Below are 20248 nucleotides of genomic sequence, written 5' to 3'. Positions count from 1 at the left end.
CCGGGGTGGCTCCCGCCGAGCGCCGGGCGCTCCGGCCGCACCGCACCCCCATTGGTCGCGCCCCTCCTAAGGCTCCGCCCCCTCCTGCCCCGAGCGCCGTCGCCATTGGCCGCGGCCTGGCGGCCGGCCCCGCCCCCGCGCGCCCGGCGTACACACCGGAGTCACGCGCCCCCGGGGCTGGGGAGGGGGCGGGGCGCGTCGGGGGCGTGGCCTGGCGCTGATTGGCGAGAAGGCGGGCGCTGATTGGCTGCTCCCAGTCTGGGCCCCTCCCCCGCGCGGCGGGCGGGGCGGGGCGGGGCGGGCGCGGGTAGAGGCGGCGCTGGTCGGCACGGCCCGGCAGTCGCCGCCCGTCGGGTCCCGCGGGCAGCCGAGCCCGCGTCTCGCCCGCCGCCGCCGCCGCGCCCGCCGCCACCGCCGCCGCCGGGGGAGCCGGGGCACGCCGCAGGCGCCGCGCGGTGATGCGGGGCCGCGGCGGCGCCGAGCCCTGACTAAAGATGGCCGCGCTGCCCGGTGGGAACATGGCGGGGGGCGGCCGGGGGGCGCGGGTGCTGCTGCTGCTGCTGCTCGGCGGCTGCCTGGGCCGGCGGCCCCCGGCCGCTGCCGCTGCCGCGCCGCCCGCCGCCGTCGTGCCCCCGCCGGCGGCGGAGGAGACGGTGATCATCGGCCTGCGGCTGGAGGACACGGACGACGTCTCCTTCATGGAGGGGGGCGCGCTGCGGGTGAGCGAGCGGACGCGGGTGAAACTGCGGGTCTACGGGCAGAACATCAACAACGAGACGTGGTCGCGCATCGCCTTCACGGAGCACGAGCGGCGGCGGGGCGGGCGGGCGGCGGCGGGGCCGGCGGGTCGCGGCGGTGGCGGGGGCGGCGGCGGATCGGCGGGCAGCGGCGGGGCCCCGCAGCGCTGCGGCATCCGCACCTCGGACATCATCATCCTGCCGCACATCGTGCTCAACCGCCGCACCTCGGGCATCATCGAGATCGAGATTAAGCCCCTACGCAAAACGGAGAAGAGCAAGTCCTACTACCTGTGCACCTCCGTCTCGGCCCCTGCCGCCGCTGCCCTGGGGCCCGGGGCTCCCGGAGGGCTGGCAGGCGGCGAGGGGCCGGCGGGACCCCCGCCCTGGGGTGAGACCACTTGGATCTACCATGACGGCGAGGACACCAAGATGATTGTGGGCGAGGAGAAGAAGTTCCTGCTGCCCTTCTGGCTGCAGGTCATCTTCATCTCACTCCTCTTGTGCCTCTCGGGCATGTTCAGTGGCCTCAACCTGGGCCTGATGGCCCTGGACCCCATGGAGCTGCGCATCGTGCAGAACTGTGGCACGGACAAAGAGAAGAACTACGCCAAGCGCATCGAGCCTGTGCGGCGTCAGGGCAACTACCTGCTGTGCTCCCTCCTGCTGGGCAATGTCCTGGTCAACACCACGCTTACCATCCTGCTGGACGACATTGCCGGCTCTGGGCTGGTGGCCGTGGTGGTCTCCACCATCGGTATCGTCATCTTCGGCGAGATCGTGCCGCAGGCTATTTGCTCTCGGCACGGCCTGGCCGTGGGCGCCAACACCATCTTCCTCACCAAGTTTTTCATGATGATGACCTTCCCGGCCTCCTACCCTGTCAGCAAATTGCTGGACTGTGTCCTGGGCCAGGAGATCGGCACGGTCTATAACCGTGAGAAGTTGTTGGAGATGCTGCGGGTCACCGACCCTTATAATGATCTAGTCAAGGAGGAGCTCAACATTATCCAAGGAGCCCTGGAACTGCGCACCAAGACTGTGGAGGACGTGATGACTCCCCTCCGAGACTGCTTTATGATCGCCGCCGAGGCTGTGCTCGACTTCAACACTATGTCCGAGATCATGGAGAGCGGTTACACCCGCATCCCTGTTTTTGAGGGTGACCGCTCCAACATTGTGGACTTGCTGTTTGTTAAGGACCTGGCTTTTGTGGACCCCGATGACTGCACGCCACTCAAGACCATCACCCGCTTCTACAACCACCCGCTGCATTTTGTCTTCAATGACACCAAGCTCGATGCCATGCTGGAGGAGTTCAAGAAAGGTGGGCTCGTGCCTGTGGCGGGTGCGCGGTGGGGTCAGCATCTACCTACTTGCAGCAGGGGAGCTCTGCAGGGGGGCCTCTGGGGTTCCTGCTCGCGGAGGGGTGTGGGAAGGTGCATTCTGGACAGTGAGTGACCAGTATTTAGGCATCTGCCAGGTCTGCTCGTTCCCTGGGCCAGAAAGCTGATCCACGTCTGGGATGTGCCCCCAGCCTTTTTTCCCCCACTGCACTGGGATGTGTGTGTGGGCGTAGTGCCAAGCAAGGTTGTTTTCTTTCTTGCTTTTTCCAGTCATCTGTCCGTTATAGTGAGAACCACTGACGGGAATCTGCGCCCATTCCTTGGCTGTGTCTTCTCTGTGCTTTTTCAGCTGGCCTGACGGGGAGGAGTGGGTGGGCTGCTCGGGTGCCTTTCAGGCTCAGTGCACACACGTGCTGAGATAAACAAGGCGTTTTAGCTCCATTCATAGGCTCAGCCAGCCGACCTCAGCTCCCTGCTCGTGTTCTAGTTACTTTGATTGACACTTTGATCTTGTAACTCATAAATCATTTCAGTGTCTTAAAATATGTTCCGAAGCACCTGTTGGTGCTGCACTTCAGAGTTACAGCTCTTTTTTCCCAGGCTTCCCTGTGCCTCAGGATCACAGCCTCAGCAGAGACGTGACCCTTTCTACCTCTTTGGTGTAGCTTGGGTATTAGTTGCATCAGAACGGGACTGAGGCTTTCCACCTTTGTCTTAATTGTAGGTGGTGTTGACTTGACAAATGCATCTTAATTCTTGTTAGAAGCTCTTGGTTATGAGAAAGGGAAAACCTCTTTTTGTTTTTCTTTTAATATCTGTTCTTGTCTGCAAGCCAAATAATAATGTTCTATGGCCTGTGCAGGAGGGAGCTTTCAAAGTAGCTGTTAAGTGAAATTTCAGACAGTTTGGATGTGTGGACTCCTGTGCTGGAAAAAGAAAGGCCATTGGGAGTGCCACCAGACTGTTCATACCCAGGGAGATCTGCTCAAAGTACCACAGAACAGCATGGTTCCTGGGAGGTGATTTGCTTGAGAGGGGAAATCTAGTGGGGAATATTTGAGTTCACCTTCTATTAACTGCAAAAGTAACCTTGAAAAAAACTTTGTGGATTGGTGAATGTTCTTTCCAGATAAGTTTAAATTGCAACTTAAGCTTCAGGTGCCGTTTTGTCCACATGCTAAGCTCTGGTGTCATGGCATTTGATCTTCTTCATCCTGCTTAATTCAATATTGGGGATTTGGAGGCTTACCTCGTCTTTATTTCATCTTTGTGGATAGAAGGTGAGCATACTCCTGCTTTTTACTGACCGGTGCAGCAGTGGTTATCTTTATCTCTTTCAGTCTGTGTGTAGAGATGGGGAAGTCTTATTTGGTTTTGGAGGTGTTGAAGGAGAGATGAGGGAGAGCCTCCCTTGACTGTGCTTTCTATGCTGCAGGATCTGCAGCTTGGATGTGGGAAACTCAGGGATGTCACTTAACTGTTGGCTGGTTAAGGTGGATTTTGCTGCATGTGCAAGTAGAGGGTGGTTCTTCTTCCCCTCAGTCCCTGTTGTTCAGACTCCAGATAGCACAATAGGGTTCTTAGCCTGTAGTGAGACTTGTGGGTGTTTTCTAGTTCTGTATGCAGCAATGTGTCTGAAGAAATGGATGTTTATTTCCCTTGTCTGAAAGTATGCTAACACTCCTGTGTGTTAGCATAGCAGTCCTTTTATTTAACAGCTGGGAGAATTAGGTGTGCGCTTTAATCCTGCGAGTATGGCTAAGCCAAATGCCTCCTTACAGTTCCTGAAACTGGTGCTTCAAATAGGCTCCTTAAAAATTCTCCTGGATGGCTTGGAGGGTGCAGACTGGAGATCACTTTCCCTGGTAGCCAGAGGGCTTCTCTTGCCTGCGCTAGGAAACATCCCAGTAGCACAAGTTCAGGATCACTTCCTAACGTGTGTGTTCCCTCCTGAGATAGCTGAGTCCTGGAATAGTCTCTGTAGTTGGGAATTAATTCAGGCTCATTTGAGCATACGTAAATGTTGCTGTGCTGGTTGGTCTGTATGGGCAAGCCCTGTGTTAGGATCAGCTCTGTCTTAACTGGTTTCTCTTTAAAAAGTGCAGATATAGTGAAAATAAGTGGCTTCCATTGTGTCCTTTGAAATGAATGTAAATAACTGATAGCTGGCTTGATCTGGCATAGCACAGTGTCTTTTGCAAGGGCTCTTCCAACTTTCTTCTTTAGAACAACCTTGCCAAATTCCCATGAGAATGTACAAATTAAGGGCGAGAATCAAATTGCATGTTACTCTCCAGTAGAGTGTTGGAAATAAATAAGCTTACAGTTTTTAATCATTCCCTTCCCATCAGTGATCTTCTGCCACAGCCAGCTTGCTTCAAAACTCACAAGTGTGTCTTTTTTTGATAGCCAGGCCCCTGCTACCACTGTTGGGTGCAACAGGCAGCTCGTGTGATAGTGCTGTCAGGTAATACCTTTAACTGATTTGAGGAGAGAGGATGGTTTCTTTTTTGATAATTAGCTGGGTGGGTGGGGTTTTGAAACTCACATTTTGGGCAGAAGCAAAACATTCTTAACCTAAGTATGGAGTGGAAGCTTACAGGGAGGAGATTAAAAGCCAAGCATGGCAGGATATGCATCCTTATGCTGTTGCAGAAGATGAAATGGGTAGTTCTGTAGTTGTTTCTAATGCTTAGGCTGAACAGCAGGAGGATTTGGTGGTGGGCCTATTGTTAACATTCTTTGACCACAATTGTAAAATAGGTATCTGTTTCACTTCCACGCTGCCAGGCAAGAAACTTAATTTTAAAAGAGCTTCAGCATGTTCCCACTCCCTTGCCGCTCAAATCTCCTAAAGTGTGAATAAACATGATTCCTGAAGCAGTCCACAAACAAGCTTCTCCTCTAAAAAGCATGGTTTACTTGCAAATAAATAAATAGCTTTTGAAATAGGTGCAATTTTTCTCTTCTAAAAACAGACCTTAAACCTTTACCAGAGCTGTCAAATCCACTTGCCTACAGGTTGAGCAGGCTGAGTGCTTAACTTGAATTCAATCATTCAAATTTAATGCAATGGAGTCTAAGGTACCTTTTCTACTGGCTGAGGAAAGGACCTGCCTGACTTTACTTAGAGCAAAGTGGTATCTAGTTTGAAATGATTTCACTCTGAGCTAATCTGATGTTGGCTGTTGCTGTAAAGGAGAGCAAGGCGTTACCTGTTCCAGGATTGATTTGTCGTGGCTCCTAATCTACAGCAGAGAGTAAAAGAGCTACAGAGTCATTTTTAGAAAGAAGCTGGTGAACTGTCTCCACAGATCTCCTTTTTCTTGTCAACATGTGTGTGGACCTGCTTTTTGTTGTTGTTGTGGTTGTTGTTTTCTGTTCCTTTTTGACAGTCTTCCTAGGTCTCTGCTTAAATGTTCTCTGGCACTTGCTCTTGGTGTTTTTCGCAGGCAGATCTCTGCATGTGTGATCCTAAATCCAAAGCTTTCTATTTCTAGCTCCCTGTCTGCTGGAGCTACAAAAATTCAGCTTGAAAAGCCTCACATTGTAATACTAATATTTCCAGATTGGCCCACTTTCTGCAAGCCATTGTACAGCTGTGTTCCTGGTGGCCTGGATGGCTTTGGAGGGCAGCAGTTTCTCAGTTGGAGTTCTCCTTATCTGGGAACTTTGAGTCATATGTTTTGATCTTATTTATATCTGTTTCCACTATTATTTTATACTACAGATCCAAGCTTACTAACCTGTTGCAAAGAAGCCACAATAACTGTGCAGCAGTTCTGAGCTCTTGTTTTCTGAATCACATGGCAGCCTTGAGAAAACTCCTGGATTCCTTATTAAAATCATTGCCAACTGGACCTTAAAAGATCTGTCCTTCCTAAAAACAATGTATTTAGCTTGATCGATACTTTCTTCAGGCTCTGTTGTTCTTGTATTGTCTGGTTTTAGTAGCATGTATGTTTGGTGGCTGTATTTAGAGTGGATGTTGGGGAAAAATGTCCATTTTTTTTTCTCATTCCTCTTCCCCCTCAAAAGAAAACCAAGCCCCAGGAGCCTGAAACATAAACTTCTGACTTTTGAGTGCAGAGAAGAATACTTAGACCTACTTCTCTTTTGAGCATAGAGATCCTCTTTTTGGAAACAGGTACGATAGCAAGTAATTCCTAGCCCACGGATCCAAAGTTGTGCATCACTGTTGTTAGTCTGAGGGGTTTTTTTTCTGTTATTAGGTCACTTGGCCTGAGGAGCTTTTTTTTTTTTACTAGGTCACTTACCTTTCTGGTGCAGCTCTAATCCAGGTTTGTAGGTGGCTTCTTTACTGGTTCCTTTCAAGTTTTATGACCTGCTGAATCTGAGTCCGGTCTACCCTTGAGTAACTTTGATTTAGTAGGTCTGAATGCTCACTTTCTAGTTTATCTAGCAGGTTGACTGTCTCCTGGGTGCATTTTCTGTGTAACTCTGTGACTGCAGCATTACGAGAAAGTGGAAGAAACTACATAAATCCTTTCTGGGATTATGAAAGGCACGTAAAACTTCTTGGAAAACAATATCGTTTTCAAGGCTGCTTAGCTAATAAAAGGCACCTCCTCCGATCCTTTTGGGGAAATTCATGTTACAGAGAGGGTGTTGAGGAGGTCCAGTGTGGAGACTTTGTGAAGAGAGTAGGGGAGTGGTAGGTGGGAAAGGAATTTGCCACCAAGAAGCAGAAGTCTTAGCATGCTATGCCTGCAGATTTATTCCCTGAACAAAAATTGCATGTGGGGGTGGGGGTTGCCTCGTGACAAACTGTTCCTTGGCTGTCTGACAGCGCAGCACCCGCAGGTACTGCACTGCCAAGAGCTTTGCTGGCCTTGCAGAGCTCCTGGGGGATGCGTGCTCATTCCACTGGAGAGCAGCGGATGTGGGTTACTGCAGGCAGCCCCCCTCCTGGTATGCTGAGGGAGAGGCGCCAAGGGGAATGCATCAGGGAACAGCTCCAGTTCTTCCTGGGCTCCCGACTGGGAACGTTTTATAGGGACCAGGAGAAGAGAGGCTACTAGGAGAGCAGCCTTGGTGAGGAGCCCAGCTGAGGACTCCTTCTGGTGCTGAGAGTAGGAAGAAACATCTTTCAGGTGGCTGGCAGGGAGAGGAATAAGTGAATTCAATGGCTTAAGCAGTAGAGGTTTGAGTTTGATGCCCATGTTGGATATAATTCTTTGATTGCTTTTTAACCGATTGTTCGCAACTCTTGTCGTTCGACAAACACAAGAAGTTGCTTTTTCCTCCCCTCAGCTGTTTGCTCAGTTAGCAAATGCTTTCCTGTGCTGAAGCTGATGGGAGTGAATTCCACCACAAGTGAACCATGCTCCTATCTGCTTTCTCTGTGTCTGTAAACGTTATCTGTAATAGGCACAGATGTAAACTTCAGGTCAGTCTGTGCAGCCAGCAGCATTTCACAGCCAGTTTTGGAGCAGGATAGACCAAAGGAGTAGAATGTCAACTTCTGAGCAAACTCATTAGTGTGTGAAACTGATCAGGTAGTTTAACCATTGCAGTGTCCTTTCAGGTCTGAGAATTTTTTTGAGTTTCTTTTTTTTTCTTGGCCGGCATGAGGTTCTGAGGAGCAGAACATTTTCTCAGTGAACTTCAGTTGACTTTGAGGGCATAAGAACAATAACAGCGAATCCTCTGCAGCAGGTCACTTCTGACAATGGCTGGGGCTGCTTAGAGAAAGTATTAGAAAAGAGCCAATTTATTTTGTTCCCTACGGAAGCTTACTGATCTCATCAGGCTGTGATTCAGGAAGTTCTGGGACTAAAGATACTGTCTTTATTAAATAGCCCTAGATGCTTATTTCTCTCTGTGAGTATGTCTGATCAACACTGAACCTTTGTCAGCTCTTGCACAGAAACAAACACCAGTAGTTGGTGTCTCCTGTCTGTAGCTGTGTAGTGCTAGTGGCAGAGAAAGGTGGGTCTAGAAGTACATTTCTGATTGTCAGTTATGTATGAAGCCATCCAAAGGTAGGTTTTGTTTTGTCAGGCTATGGTGTCACTCTAGCTGGTAATTTAGGAAATGAGGACATGAGCCACCTCACACTTCATATGTGTTATGAGCCCGAGTCCCCTTCTTGTGTTATTGAAGGAATCATTATAGTGAGAGGAAGTATTGTGGGGGTTATTAGGCTGCTTAACTTGGAGCGTCAGTGCCACTAATAACTGTGACAAGATCTACTCATCTTCCTGGTGTTGTCTGGTGTCAGATTTTGTCTTGCTCACTTGGAGGGCACACATCCCACTGCGCAGGAATTAAGACCTGGAGGATTCAAAGTAGTTTCACTACTTCACCTCTTTTAAACATTTAATGTCCTCTCAATATTAGGAGTCCTAAGTCAGTCTTACAGCAACTTAGTCAGGATCAAGTAGGCAGAGAGTGTTGAGTGAGTCTATCCACCACCCAGCTGTGCTTTTTTCATTAATATTTAGCAAGAGCTCACTTTTGCATTTGCTTATGTGCCTCTACAGAGCTGTGGTGCAATTGCCAGTCTAGGTAGGCCAATTGCATTTCAACTATTGAGTCCCTTCCAATTTCACTAATGGAGCTTATAAAACTAGCCCTCAACACAGGATACTCTGAACCATACCCCGGTGAGTGCGACCTGGCACTCTCATTAATTTGACAAGGTCCTGAATTACAGCCTACCAGCTACAAATAGGAGTGTAAATACTTGGTGCTAATGAGCTACTGCCCACAGCACATGGCTAACAGTCCATACCAGGTGGTTGATCCAGCCTGGCTCCTGCCAAGGTCACTGAGTCATTTCAGGACTATCAAGCAATGGGGTTTTGTTTCACTTTTCACCAATTTATAATCATAGAAAATGAGACGCATAAATCTGTCATTAACTTTCTTCTGGAGGAATGCATCTTTTCCATTGGCCAAGAAATCTGCATGGCCCAATATTTGGTAGAAGAAGCTATGCTGGGAATAAACTAGGGCTAAGTGTGATGGTATACAAAGCATCTGTGAGAAGGGCATGAAAAGAAAGACTGGTTAAAGAACTATAAGGGAAAGAGATGACCTCATCACCTCAGTGTGGGTGGTCTTACAGAGAGGTAGACGTAGGGAAGAGAAAGGGATGGCTTGGAACAGGTGAGGTGTTCCTATAGTGTTCTAAATAGCTTTTTGTACAACATGGACTAGTAAAGTTCTGATTCTGCAAAACATATTGTTATGAGTTGAGTCAGAGGAACTGAAGTTTTCCCATAGCTTCTTAAAGAAACCTCCAAACCCAAAACCAAACACCAACAAGAAACCCACCAAAACCCCCTCTAATGTTATGACTCCAGGACATCAAGCCATACAGTGTCTTTCGCAAAGTGGGCATAGAAGAACCAGGTCCCTATTTGACACTCCAGCTTGAAACACAAAGTTGCAATAGCAGAAGGAGAGATGACAGTGAGAGCCATCATGCTTGGAGAGGAACTGAATGTTCTTTTGGCTTGCCACTGGAGTTGCATGTACCAAATGTTCTTAACACAGCGGCCAGGTCAGCTTATCTTTGCGTTCTTCGTCTCAGTAGTAATGCAGCTTTGATTCTTTAAAAATTGCCTCCACTAACTCACTCCATTTTTTGTCCTCCTTTACTCAGAAGTGTTCTGTTCCCTGTTTGTGGCTTTGTCTGTAGTAGCTTTCCGCTCTGAAGGGTCATAGGTAGGGGCCCTTGGGAATCTTTGAGCCATTGTTGTTGTGTTTTCTGTTAAAATTGTCTGGGAGCCTTCCAGAGTTTTGGTAGACAGACAGTTTTCACTGAAGTGAAGAGTAATTTTCAGGATTTTCCACACTTCCATGCTGTCTATGGGGCATCATGTAAGTTGTTTGCCGTTGAGGATTGGGTTGTTGTAGTTCACAACCTGTAATGCCAGAGGTGTTTCTTTGTCTGAGTTGGCTGGCATGTTGAAATTGGGTTCTTACATGGGTGTTTGTGGTTTGTTTTTTTTTTTTTTTTATATAAAAACATGACTCAGACTTGCTCTTCACCTACTGGTGATGATATCTGCTTAAAACGACTAGTGAAAGAATACTAGAAAAACAACTTGTCTTGTAACCAACTTGTCTTAAAATATCCAAGCCCTAGATTAAACAGAAACCTCAAAGTGTAGAAAGCTTGTGTGGTTGGGACTTAATTGTGTCTCTTTATATTGAAGCATTTCACTTGTGAATTGTTTGGTATAATGATTTCAGTGTTTATGAAACAACAGCCCTTCTCATCAAGGAATTGTATTTTGAAGGACAAAGTAAGTGTGATGCCTGTCAATCTGGGAGCTGAAACCTGATGATTGTGGAGGCCCTAAGAGTTTGCAAGTTAACAGGACTCTGCTGCAGTTACTAATTAACCAGGCAAGCGCTTTACTCCAGCCAAAGGCACTGGAGCCAGGAGATGAATGCATACATTCAGCACAAAAGATCTATATAGTTATGTTTTCTGTCATGCTTTCTGTTGGGATTGCACCATTCGTTTGCCGGCAGTCCCAAAAGGAGCCGCTCTTCAAATGAGAGCGGTGTGGTAACATTGCTCTCTGCAGGGTGAACTGTGCCCTTAAGACTGGGCTCCTGCTTCCTTGAGGTTCTTTCCTGCAGCAAGTGTGAATGAAAGGTGGGGTTTTCTTTACAGTGAGTTTTTTTTATGGTGGTATAATCTCTTATAGTGATGTGACAGAGCCTTTTGTGACAGCTGATCTTTGTGGAGTTGAACAAGGCTTTATTTTCCCCATTTGTCCATGAGTAAAGAGGGCAACAAAAATGCTGATTCTGCCTTGGTTGGATACTCTGCTGCCAACAATTCTAAGAAGGATCTTGCCATTTCTGGTTTTCTTCCAGGACTCCACCTCCGGCTTTCAGAAGATTGTCCTACGTACCCTTTGCACTGGGGGGTTCAAAGTGCAGCCTGCAGGACCCCTTTCCATGCAGCAGTTATGGGAGGACAAGTTGCCTGCTTTTATTGCTTGTGAATTGCAATTGTCAGCGATTTCTAGATTCCTACAAATAGGAAGAAGATCTGCTGGTGTGAGCCTGTTCTTGATAAAAATTTACAATCTGGCATTGAAAGTAGGTGTGGCTGTGGGTTTTAGGCAAGCTGCAGGCTTAGTTCTTCCTATCTTGCCTGGGACATCTTTCCGTTGGAAGCAAGAACACTTACAGTTACAATTCCCATACACAGCAAGTGCAGACAGGGACATTCAGTTTGATGTTACAGGGACATCTAGTAAAGAGGCTTCAGTTCAATTTTTACTAGTTAAAGTAGGCCAGAATTGTCAGTTAGAGTTATTCAGTAGCTCTAACTTGAACTCCAAGGGGCGTCACTAAGTTTTTGATTCAAGGTGGATAAATTAGTGTGATATATTTTGCTCTGTGAATTTGTGTGGGGTTTATTTTTTCCCCTGCTGTGTAACTGAGGTATGTGTACAGATAAAGCTTTTTGGCTTTTTGACGTTCAGCTTTTATTTAAATGTCTTCATGCAGTGTATGGGGATTGGGTGAGGAAGAATCTCTCAAAGTACCTTGGAGACTCACTGCATTAGGTCTTCCTTTTCCTCCAGCAGAGTAGAGGAGTAAGAGCTTCCTCACTGGAAGCTGGGGCAGTGGACTGTGAGTAGCTCACCGTGTGGACTACATGGTTGTAGAGGTATGGGATTTATGCTGTTTTTCAGATGTGATCTGGTCTTGTCGTGTGCTGGTTCCCTACCCTCATGGGGAATAACTTCTGTCTTCTTGTTGATGTTCTAATTTGCCTGGAGCCTTTTGGAGTGGTTAGGTTTGAAAACACTAATTTCAAAACAGTGAATTTCAATAACTTCACACTGCTCACGGGGAGTATTTTTTTTTCCTTCTCTTAGTGTTGAAGAATTGCTTATGCTATGTGGATGGGATTTCTCCTAGAGAAATCAAGATCCCTATCCAAATCATTGTCTATATCTCTCAGTAAAAATGCTGTACAGTGTACTTCAGACTCAATGTCAGCTACTAAAGGTTTTAGTGCTCCCTTGCAAGAGAAATAGGAGACTTTCTTGTATCTCGTGTAGAGGAAAGCCAGCCTCTGATCCTTCTGTACTAGTGTGATTGTGTTTTACTGTGACCCTTACAGGGATCACAGCCCACTTAAAGCTCTGATCCCATATGATGGACCCAGCCTCTCCATCATAATCAGGACTGACAGTTTTCTAGGTCTTTCTGTTCGTTTGACAGAGACCCAGAGGGGATTTGCGATTACTAAAGTGAAACTGCTTTACCAGTAGTGTGCTAGTTTAATGCAGCTTGTGTTGTGTTGTCTGAAGGCTCTCAAGGAGAACCTGGAAATGGAGAAGTTGCACAGTTCACCCTGTAGGCAGACTTGGTGTGGGGTGAAGCTTCCCAGTGTGGGAATCCCCTGAGGTTAGAGCTTGAGAAAGGCAGCTGTGGGAGTGAAAAAACTTAATTACCTACTGGATGCAGGCTCCAAGAGCTACAGCAATCTGTTGCTTGATGCCAATCATAGAGCTGAACCTGTGAGTGCAGTTGTAATGTGTGCAGTCAACGAGCAAGCAAATAGAGTAGTTTTCTTTTTTCCTGCTTTCTTCAGTGCCCCTGGGGTTAAGGGTGGGAATGAAGGTTTCCCTGTGCTGTGTGATGCACCACAGACGGGAATCCCAGTCTCTCCTCCTCCTCTCTGCATGGGAACACTTGCTGTGCATGGGATAAGAGGTCTACCAGGAGAGCTCTGATGTCAATGGCTCTATTCTGTTAATGGTTTTTTTTTTCTTTCCAGAGCAGCTGTTTTGAATTTTCCAGTCTTTGCTGTAATCTTTGAACAAGCTTTATTTTATTATGAGAGAGACACTGTGGAAGCATGTAGGGTAGAGTGAAGACACACATACATTTTAGTGTTGAGGGCATTTTCATTTCTGATTCCTGGCCTGGAAACTGGGTTTAAACTTGTTGCTTGCCTGCTGTTTGAACATAGTCCAGTGGTAAGAGGCTTTAGTACATTTCTTCTTTGCAAATCATCAACCTCACATCTTCCAGTAAAGGAAAGAATTTGGGAATATAGCTTCCAAGAGTAATAGCCTTCTCAGCACTATGCAATGCACAGGCTCCAACCAAAAAGTTCCAAGGAAAATATTCAGAAAGGGGGAAGTTGTCTAGCTGTAATTCCTGATGGTTTTGTATTTAAACTATTTGGTTTTGCAGAGAGATCAGTGCATGTTTTTTTTTTCAGACAGACATGCAGCCATCCTGGAACTAATAACTACGTGGACTATCTTAATCCAAGCATGGGTTAGAGAAATGAAGAAAATGTCTCTTACCAAGTTTGTATTGATGATGCTCTGTAGTTTGCCTTTGTTCCCACTATCTGATTAATCTCTACCTGGAAACGCACCTGAAAGTATTGGAGGCTGTTTCTAGGTACCCTGTCTTCTACCTGAATCCACCTCTTGATCAGTAGAAGGAGTTGAGTGCCTCGAGCAGTGCTTGAAAGGTTCAAAGGAGGATGCTGAGCAAAGAGCCACCATGAAGAAGCTGGTAGGCTTGGGGATTTGAGTGGTGTCTGGGTCTATTTCCTTTGAAAAGCGCTGGGACAGCAGTGTCCTGCCAGTTTTTAGAGTGAACATTTAGGAAGGAATGAAGTGCTTTAAACGCCAAAGATTCTTTTAAGAAATAAGGTTATCTTAACCATCCTCTCCAGTGCTGCAGTTAGTAGTTGTGACAAGGAATGAGTGTGTACTGTGATTAAACATGTACTCACAGTGAGAGCCAGCATGTAGTTCCTGGGAGGAAGAACTCTTGCTGTGGTAATGCTTGTGAACAATTCTCCTAACAAAAGGAATTCTCATCTCAGTGTTCTCTGTGACTTTGAGGATGATTGGGACATTAGAAAAAACCTCAAGATATGACCAGATGCAAAAGTTCTTACAAATAGGAACAAATTTTTTTGGGGTTGTTTTTCTTTTTAATCCTTGTAAAACTGAGACTTAATTTTCCTATTCCTGCATTTCTTTTCCTTCAAAATGGAAAAATGACCCAAGGAAATAAAGGGCATAACTCCTTCAACTGAGTTGAGAACTGGGCAAGGATAAAGTGGTGGCTTTTATCTTTTGGATTTCCTAGCACTGTCCAAAGCTGTAGTTGATTGTGATGCCTTCTCCTTGTGCTTCAAATACTTTGCTGTAGAATGAGGACTCATTTTTCTCCTTTCCTCTATATCAACTGAATTGGTTTTGTGGGAGCCAGTATGTTTCAGCTTGTCTATTGTAATTTAGGTTCTATAATAGGAATTTGGTTTAATGTTCATGTCATAGCTTCATTGCATGATGATTGCAACTTTCTTTAGACTGACAGCCCCTCCAGTGACTCAGGTTTTGTTTCTCTTGCCCTGAGTTGCTTGGCTGTCAATGTCTTCAGTGTTTTCACTCCTTTTTCAGATCAATGTGTAGTTCTCCTGGCACTATATGTTAGCAGTAGGTGAGGAAAAACAGAAAGAGACTAGGCAACAGATGAGATGAGGCCATCCACTAGGCAAGTGTGTGGAGACAGTTAAGGTGACTGTCCCATGGTTAGTGCTCTGTTTTTGTGCAGCTTTCTGGCTACTAAAATTGCTGCTGTAGAGTTCATTGTTGGGTGCTTTCTTACCTCTTACTGGCGCAGAGAGGGGTTTGATATGTTGTTTTTTCTTTACTGTGTCAGAGATGCCATTTATCCTTTTATCCTGTGCTGCTTGGCATTTGCTTTCAGACTGTTTTAAACTAATGTCCAATTTAGGATTAATTGTGTACTAAATACTTTTCTGTTTTTCTGGACTGAAAACCTTGTAGACAAGTCTTTAAATGGCAAACCTGTTAGTGCTTAAATTCCCAGTGTTGAGGGATATGCAGGTGACTGTCCTTTTTTCTTGTTGGTGACAAGGTGGTAACCCAAGTATGGTTAAAAATATGTTGGCTCCCTCATGAACCAGAAAGTCTCGAGCTCTTACTCCTGGTGCCACTGGAAAGTTGTTCTTGCACCATGGACAGGTCAGTTATACCAGAGGGTAACACTGCACTGTCCCTCACTGCCACCCATTCCAAGGAATCTTGAGCAAGCTGGCTAAGAGGGGTGCAGTGGCACAGATCCAAGTCTGTTCTCACTGCTGGTGAATCCTATTCATTTGGGATAAAAAGGATGGCTTAGTTGGACTCTTCCCTTATTCCATGTGCAGTGATGTGATGTGGGGAAAGTGCAGCCCACCAGACATTTTTCAGCAATTAGGGGTGTGTGCAAGACTTGTCCTTGTGATGGTCCAACCCTGCTCCAGGGTGGTGCAGGCAGCCTCCTCCATATGCCACTCAGTGTGTCCTGCTTTTCCTGAGGGTATTGTCAGAGACTGGGTTCTGTCACTGCCTGGTGGTTGTTCCCTAGGGTGCAGTTGCCTCTGTGACACGGAATTGAAAGGACCTGTGTCCTGATGATACCATTATCACTATGTCTCTTTATGCTTCCGCAAATGACTGATGTCTGATTAAAGTGTCTGTTAGTGCAGAAGCTCGGTGTTGACTTGTAATCCAGGGCACCATTTTTGCTGGCATGAAGAGATGTGCTGTGCTTGTGATCATAGTGACCTGGCTCTTTATTGTTTTCTTTGACAGAGGAGATAGGAACAGGAGGGAGGAGCTGAGAATTTTCCTGCTTGTCACATTCAGAAAATGGATGTGACTGGGACAGTGAAGGCGTGATCTGTTTTCTCATCCCTGTCCCAGGAGTTTGGCATGTGCAGGGAAGGCAGGGACAGAGACTAGTTCATTCTTCTTCCTTTGACTCACTAAATGAAGAGGCGAGGGAATGGTACCCTTCAGTAAAGTGTGAATTCAGAAGTCTCATTGAAAAAGTTGCTACTGAAAGTAACAGAAGTAGATTTCTAGTTTTAGATAAAATTATTTTTCCTTAATTTTTAATCCCTTTGTGCTGGAACAGGGATCTGAAGGGAGTGATGGTGGGACTAGGTAGGGCAGCCTTTGCAGCAAGGAGATGGGAGTGTTGCAACCTTTGAGTTGCTAATCTTTTGAGGTGGCATGGATAGATGTCTCATTACCCTCACCGCAACGAAGGCACGGTTTTATCTGTGACATACCAAGCAAATTGCCTTTTGCCTCAGAGATGGTGCAGGGTTGTTAAACCTGTTTGGCTTCGAGGCAGTCATTCTGTGGATTCTCTTTATCTACCCCTGTGAGGGTCAGGAGGCCTGCAGAGGCCACCCTCCTCTTCCATGTCTGATGTCTGCTCTGCAGGACCAGCACTTAAGGCAAAAGCTTCTGTGTTGGGTAAGGGCTTTTTTAGTAAGTGCTTTCAAAAATAGCAGTAGATTGTCCCTCCGGGTCAGGTGAGGGAGCTGCAAGGCTTGCGGGGAGATCTGCAGCCTCAGTTAGACAAACCAGGGACTGCTGTGCTCAAGTACGATGTTTGAAGATCTAACTAGAGAAATCGAATGTTGAACTAGGTTTACAGTTTGATTTTAAATTTGATGCTAAATTCTGGTAGTCAGTTGTTATCTGGTTTTTATGTCCCTATCAGAATAAGCTGTTTTTAACATAAATGACTAACTGCATTAGTGTCAGTCAAAATGTTAACTTCAGCATGAAGAAACAATTGATCTGCATCATGATCACTGCCAAAATGCATCTGTGGGTACGTGTTCCTTGGTATGTCACACATCTGTAGCAGGTGGTGATAATACTGAACAAAGCTGTGAGCATTTCTGTTTGCTTTTTTTTTTTTTTCTCCCAGCTATTGCAAGCTCTCTGTGAGATTGCTGAGACAAGCCTGTGTATAAGGGTGGCTGAGGAGAATCCACAAGCCCTAGGAAGAGAGGGAAAGTAAGAAAACAGCAATTGTTCAGTGCATGGGAGAAGTTTAAAGCATAAAATGCAGAAAATGAAAACTATCCTAAAAAGAAGAGTAAAACCTACTGATGAGAGTAACCATTAAAGTGTCTGACCTCCCTCTGCTGCACTTGTCACAGCTAACACGTTCCTGCCTTGCTGTTTGTGCTCGCCTGTGTTTTTGGTACGTCTCTGCGATCCATTTAATGTTACCAAAACAGGTGCCACGTACACACAAGCAAAAGAGCTTTCTTCTTACTGTTCCACCAAAGGATCTGACTTATTGCTGAAGGAATGGTTCATTTAGCAGAGCAACTAAACTGAAAGTACAGAAATTTTCAGGGTTTCCGCTGATAACTCTTCCCTTTGGATGTTTTCTGTGCTATGGATGCAACTTTTGACTGTGGGCATTGGTCTATTAGGAATCAACTTTTGCTAAGTTTAATGTATGTGAATCTCATAATGCAGGTGACTACTTGTTAGTGGCAGTTGAGCTAGATTTTAACCTGTAGAGGGTTATTGACTTGATCTTTTAATCTGTCAGCTCATTCTTCACTCTTCTTCTCTGTTTGGATGTTGTAGTTTTGAGATGTTTTTGGAAAGAGTACTGGGAAAACTTGCAAACATTTTTCAAACAAAAGATGGTTTGTCTTCATGGCTGGGAGGGTTCATTTGGACACTTGCTCTGATTTTTTTTTTTTTTTTTTTTTTGTTTGGAAAACTGAAGTTCTTAGAAGTTAGATGGCCTTGGCTTTCTTTGTTCTTTCCTCTGTCTCAGACATCTGTATCTGCTCTCTCACCGAGCTCTTTATCTTACTTGGCTTTTCTGTGGATGCCTGGAGGCCTTGGCTCACATTCTCAAGAGTGTCCACTGGTTCAAGAAGCCATTGCTGCTATCAAATTACCTTGACAGCTGTTGTCCCATTTCATATTTGCCATCCCCTCCCCCTGGCTCCCTTGTGATTTTTGGCAGAAGCTGTGGCTATTGAGCAATAAAACTTGGATCTGAGGATCCTGTTGCTGGTGGGAAAATGAGATGAGAGCATACTAGTTAATGCCTTGCAACTTGACTTCTTGCTGATGTATAATCAGTAGCATCTTTATTTGAAAACAAAACCTACCACTAGCTACTCTGTTTGTGGATTGAGTGGATGGTTCATTTACTGCTCATCTGGAGTTGAGCCATAGGTGCTGGTCTCTTAAAATAGCACACTCTATACCAAGTTGTTTATGGCCAGACAAGCTCTTGATTTGGAGCCCTTGACAAGTGCCTATGCCTAAGGACTGCAGAACTTGGATGTTCATGTTAATGGAAGTAATCCATAAGGGCACGACCATCTTCATCTTAGTTTTATCGATGATTCTGCCTGTGTGCAACCTGGAACAGAGCTTCTGTGGTGCTATTTAGTACATATTAGAGATGACCCTATATGGTCTTGCTTGGATTTGAATTAATAAAATCTAGAGATAACATTTGTGGGCTCTCCTCTTGTGCATGTTTGGGGATTTAATTGCCATTCTTTTCAATGCAACACAAAACACTTTTGACAACTGACAGAAATGGTGATGATCTTGGGGCCAACCATCATAACAGAGCTGCCATCTCCGTAAACCTCTCCTTTCAAGATGTTTTGCATTTCTTTTGTCAGTTGTTCGAAAAGTTGGCTGATGCATGGCATGCTTTAATCTCTACTGATCATTCCTCTTGTCCCTGTTGGAACATGTCAGCAACTAAACTTTGTGTAACATACTGGCAAAATTAGGAAGGAAGGAAGGAGCAGATCTTAATTGGAAAGATGACTGACAGAAAACAATTGATGTATCCGGAACACTCAGTTGAGAGGAACACATATAGGAAAAACATATGAAAAATTCTTTTGCTTGCAGTGTGTTTGATTTACTTGCTGATAACATCAGTGTGAAATGTAAAGCTTGTAAAAGGCTGGATCAGACCAGCCTTAGTGCTTGTCTTACAGCTCCTAAATTGCTGTGCCAAAGTAGGAAGACTCAACTCCTACTGAAATACGTGCTGCCCTGTTTTGTTCGTGCCTGGGAAGAAGGGTACTTCAAACAGTTGGTGGATGGCTCTGCTGTGTATGAGTGAAATCATGAGTGTGGAGTGGCTGTGGATTTGAGGGCTGGGGCCTTGGGGCTCCATCACAGTCAGAGCCGGTGGATCGTGGCACATGATACGGTCTCAGCATCTCGTGTGCTGTGGAGTCCTCTTGTTTTTGAAGAATGGCCAGGGTTGTAGTGGGTTCAGCTGTGAAGTCAGAGGGGGAAACTCAGAAAGCGAGGGGTAAAAGAAGATGTCCTCTGACTTTGGAAGATCGCAATTGCATCAATACCCCCTGGAAAAGAAATAGAAGTAAAATAGAGAATGGATTACATCTAGATGAAAAAAGCATGAAGCTGTAATGTTTGAGTTGCAGGGTGGGATGCATGGATTTTCTGTTGACATCTGGGGAAATAACATTTTACTGACTATCCTTTTGCCCCCCCGAGCGAAAACAAACATTCATAACGCCTCAGTTTGGTGCAAAACTTGATTTAAGCAGGATTGTTTCTGTTTGTTTTTTTGTTTTGTTAAGGAAAACGGTGGCAATTTATCCTCCCTGCCCCACATTCCTTGCTATCCTGGCATTTAGCATGGGTTTAAACAAGGTGCTCCTTGGCCTGATCTCCCCATGGAGATTTCAGAAAGCGCTGGAAGGCTTGAGCTTCCTGTGATCCCTGGCATGTCTTCCGTTACGCAGCTACGGTTATTGTAGCAGTAGGGGACTTGTTAGTTTTCCAAGTGCAGTTCCCAGCGAACGTGTCCGCTCTGCAGTGTAGACTCCTGCATGTTCAGTGTTAAAATAGTTCTATAGCTTTCAGGCATCTTGCATTTCAAATATGGGTGGAGAAGCAAGTGTTGGCCTTAAAGCAGGGGTTTCAAAGCTTTCTGATATCAAAGGCCATGTTGACAACTTGGCAAGCGCCTGTGGGCCCAAGTGTGTTAGATCTTTAGGATAGGAGCTGACTTGCTGCCGGCATTGAGAAGGATGTTTTGCATTGTTTAAATGTGTTGTCAGGTGTATTATGTCCTTTCTCTACAGTGTGGCTGCTGAAATGTCTCCTCCTTTTGTGCTAGGCTTGGCTCACTTTCCCAGCAGCCAGAGAAGGGGTTAATTTGTTGTTACAGTCCACTCCAGCATGTCTCTTGCTGTCCAGTGTCTTCTCCCCGGACCTGCTCCTGTGGGGAATCCCATCTCCAGAGCCCTCAGCCGTAGCAGCTCACACGATAGCTGGGGAG

General features: G+C 46.1%; 1 protein-coding gene across 4 annotated transcripts in view; it reads left to right on the top strand.

Annotated features, from left to right (window-relative positions):
• Window positions 1-446: 446 nt before the first annotated feature.
• CNNM2 (cyclin and CBS domain divalent metal cation transport mediator 2) overlaps window positions 447-20248 on the top strand; it is a 119361-nt gene continuing 99559 nt past the window's right edge. Inside the window, exon 1 of one of the 4 annotated variants that reach the window (XR_004241570.1) lies at window positions 447-2064. Coding sequence is in view for 3 of the 4 variants with exons in the window: in XM_032116582.1 (XP_031972473.1) it covers window positions 495-2064 (1570 nt within the window). In the remaining variant the exon portion in view is untranslated. The remainder of the gene's footprint in view (window positions 2065-20248) is intronic. The other 3 variants (XM_032116582.1, XM_032116580.1, XM_032116581.1) reach the window with 3 other exon arrangements.

Source organism: Corvus moneduloides, chromosome 8 (genome assembly GCF_009650955.1).
Source record: "Corvus moneduloides isolate bCorMon1 chromosome 8, bCorMon1.pri, whole genome shotgun sequence".
Classification (NCBI taxonomy): Eukaryota; Metazoa; Chordata; class Aves; order Passeriformes; family Corvidae; genus Corvus; species Corvus moneduloides.
Note: the sequence above shows the minus strand (reverse complement) of the source record. Positions and strands in the feature narration are given on the sequence as shown.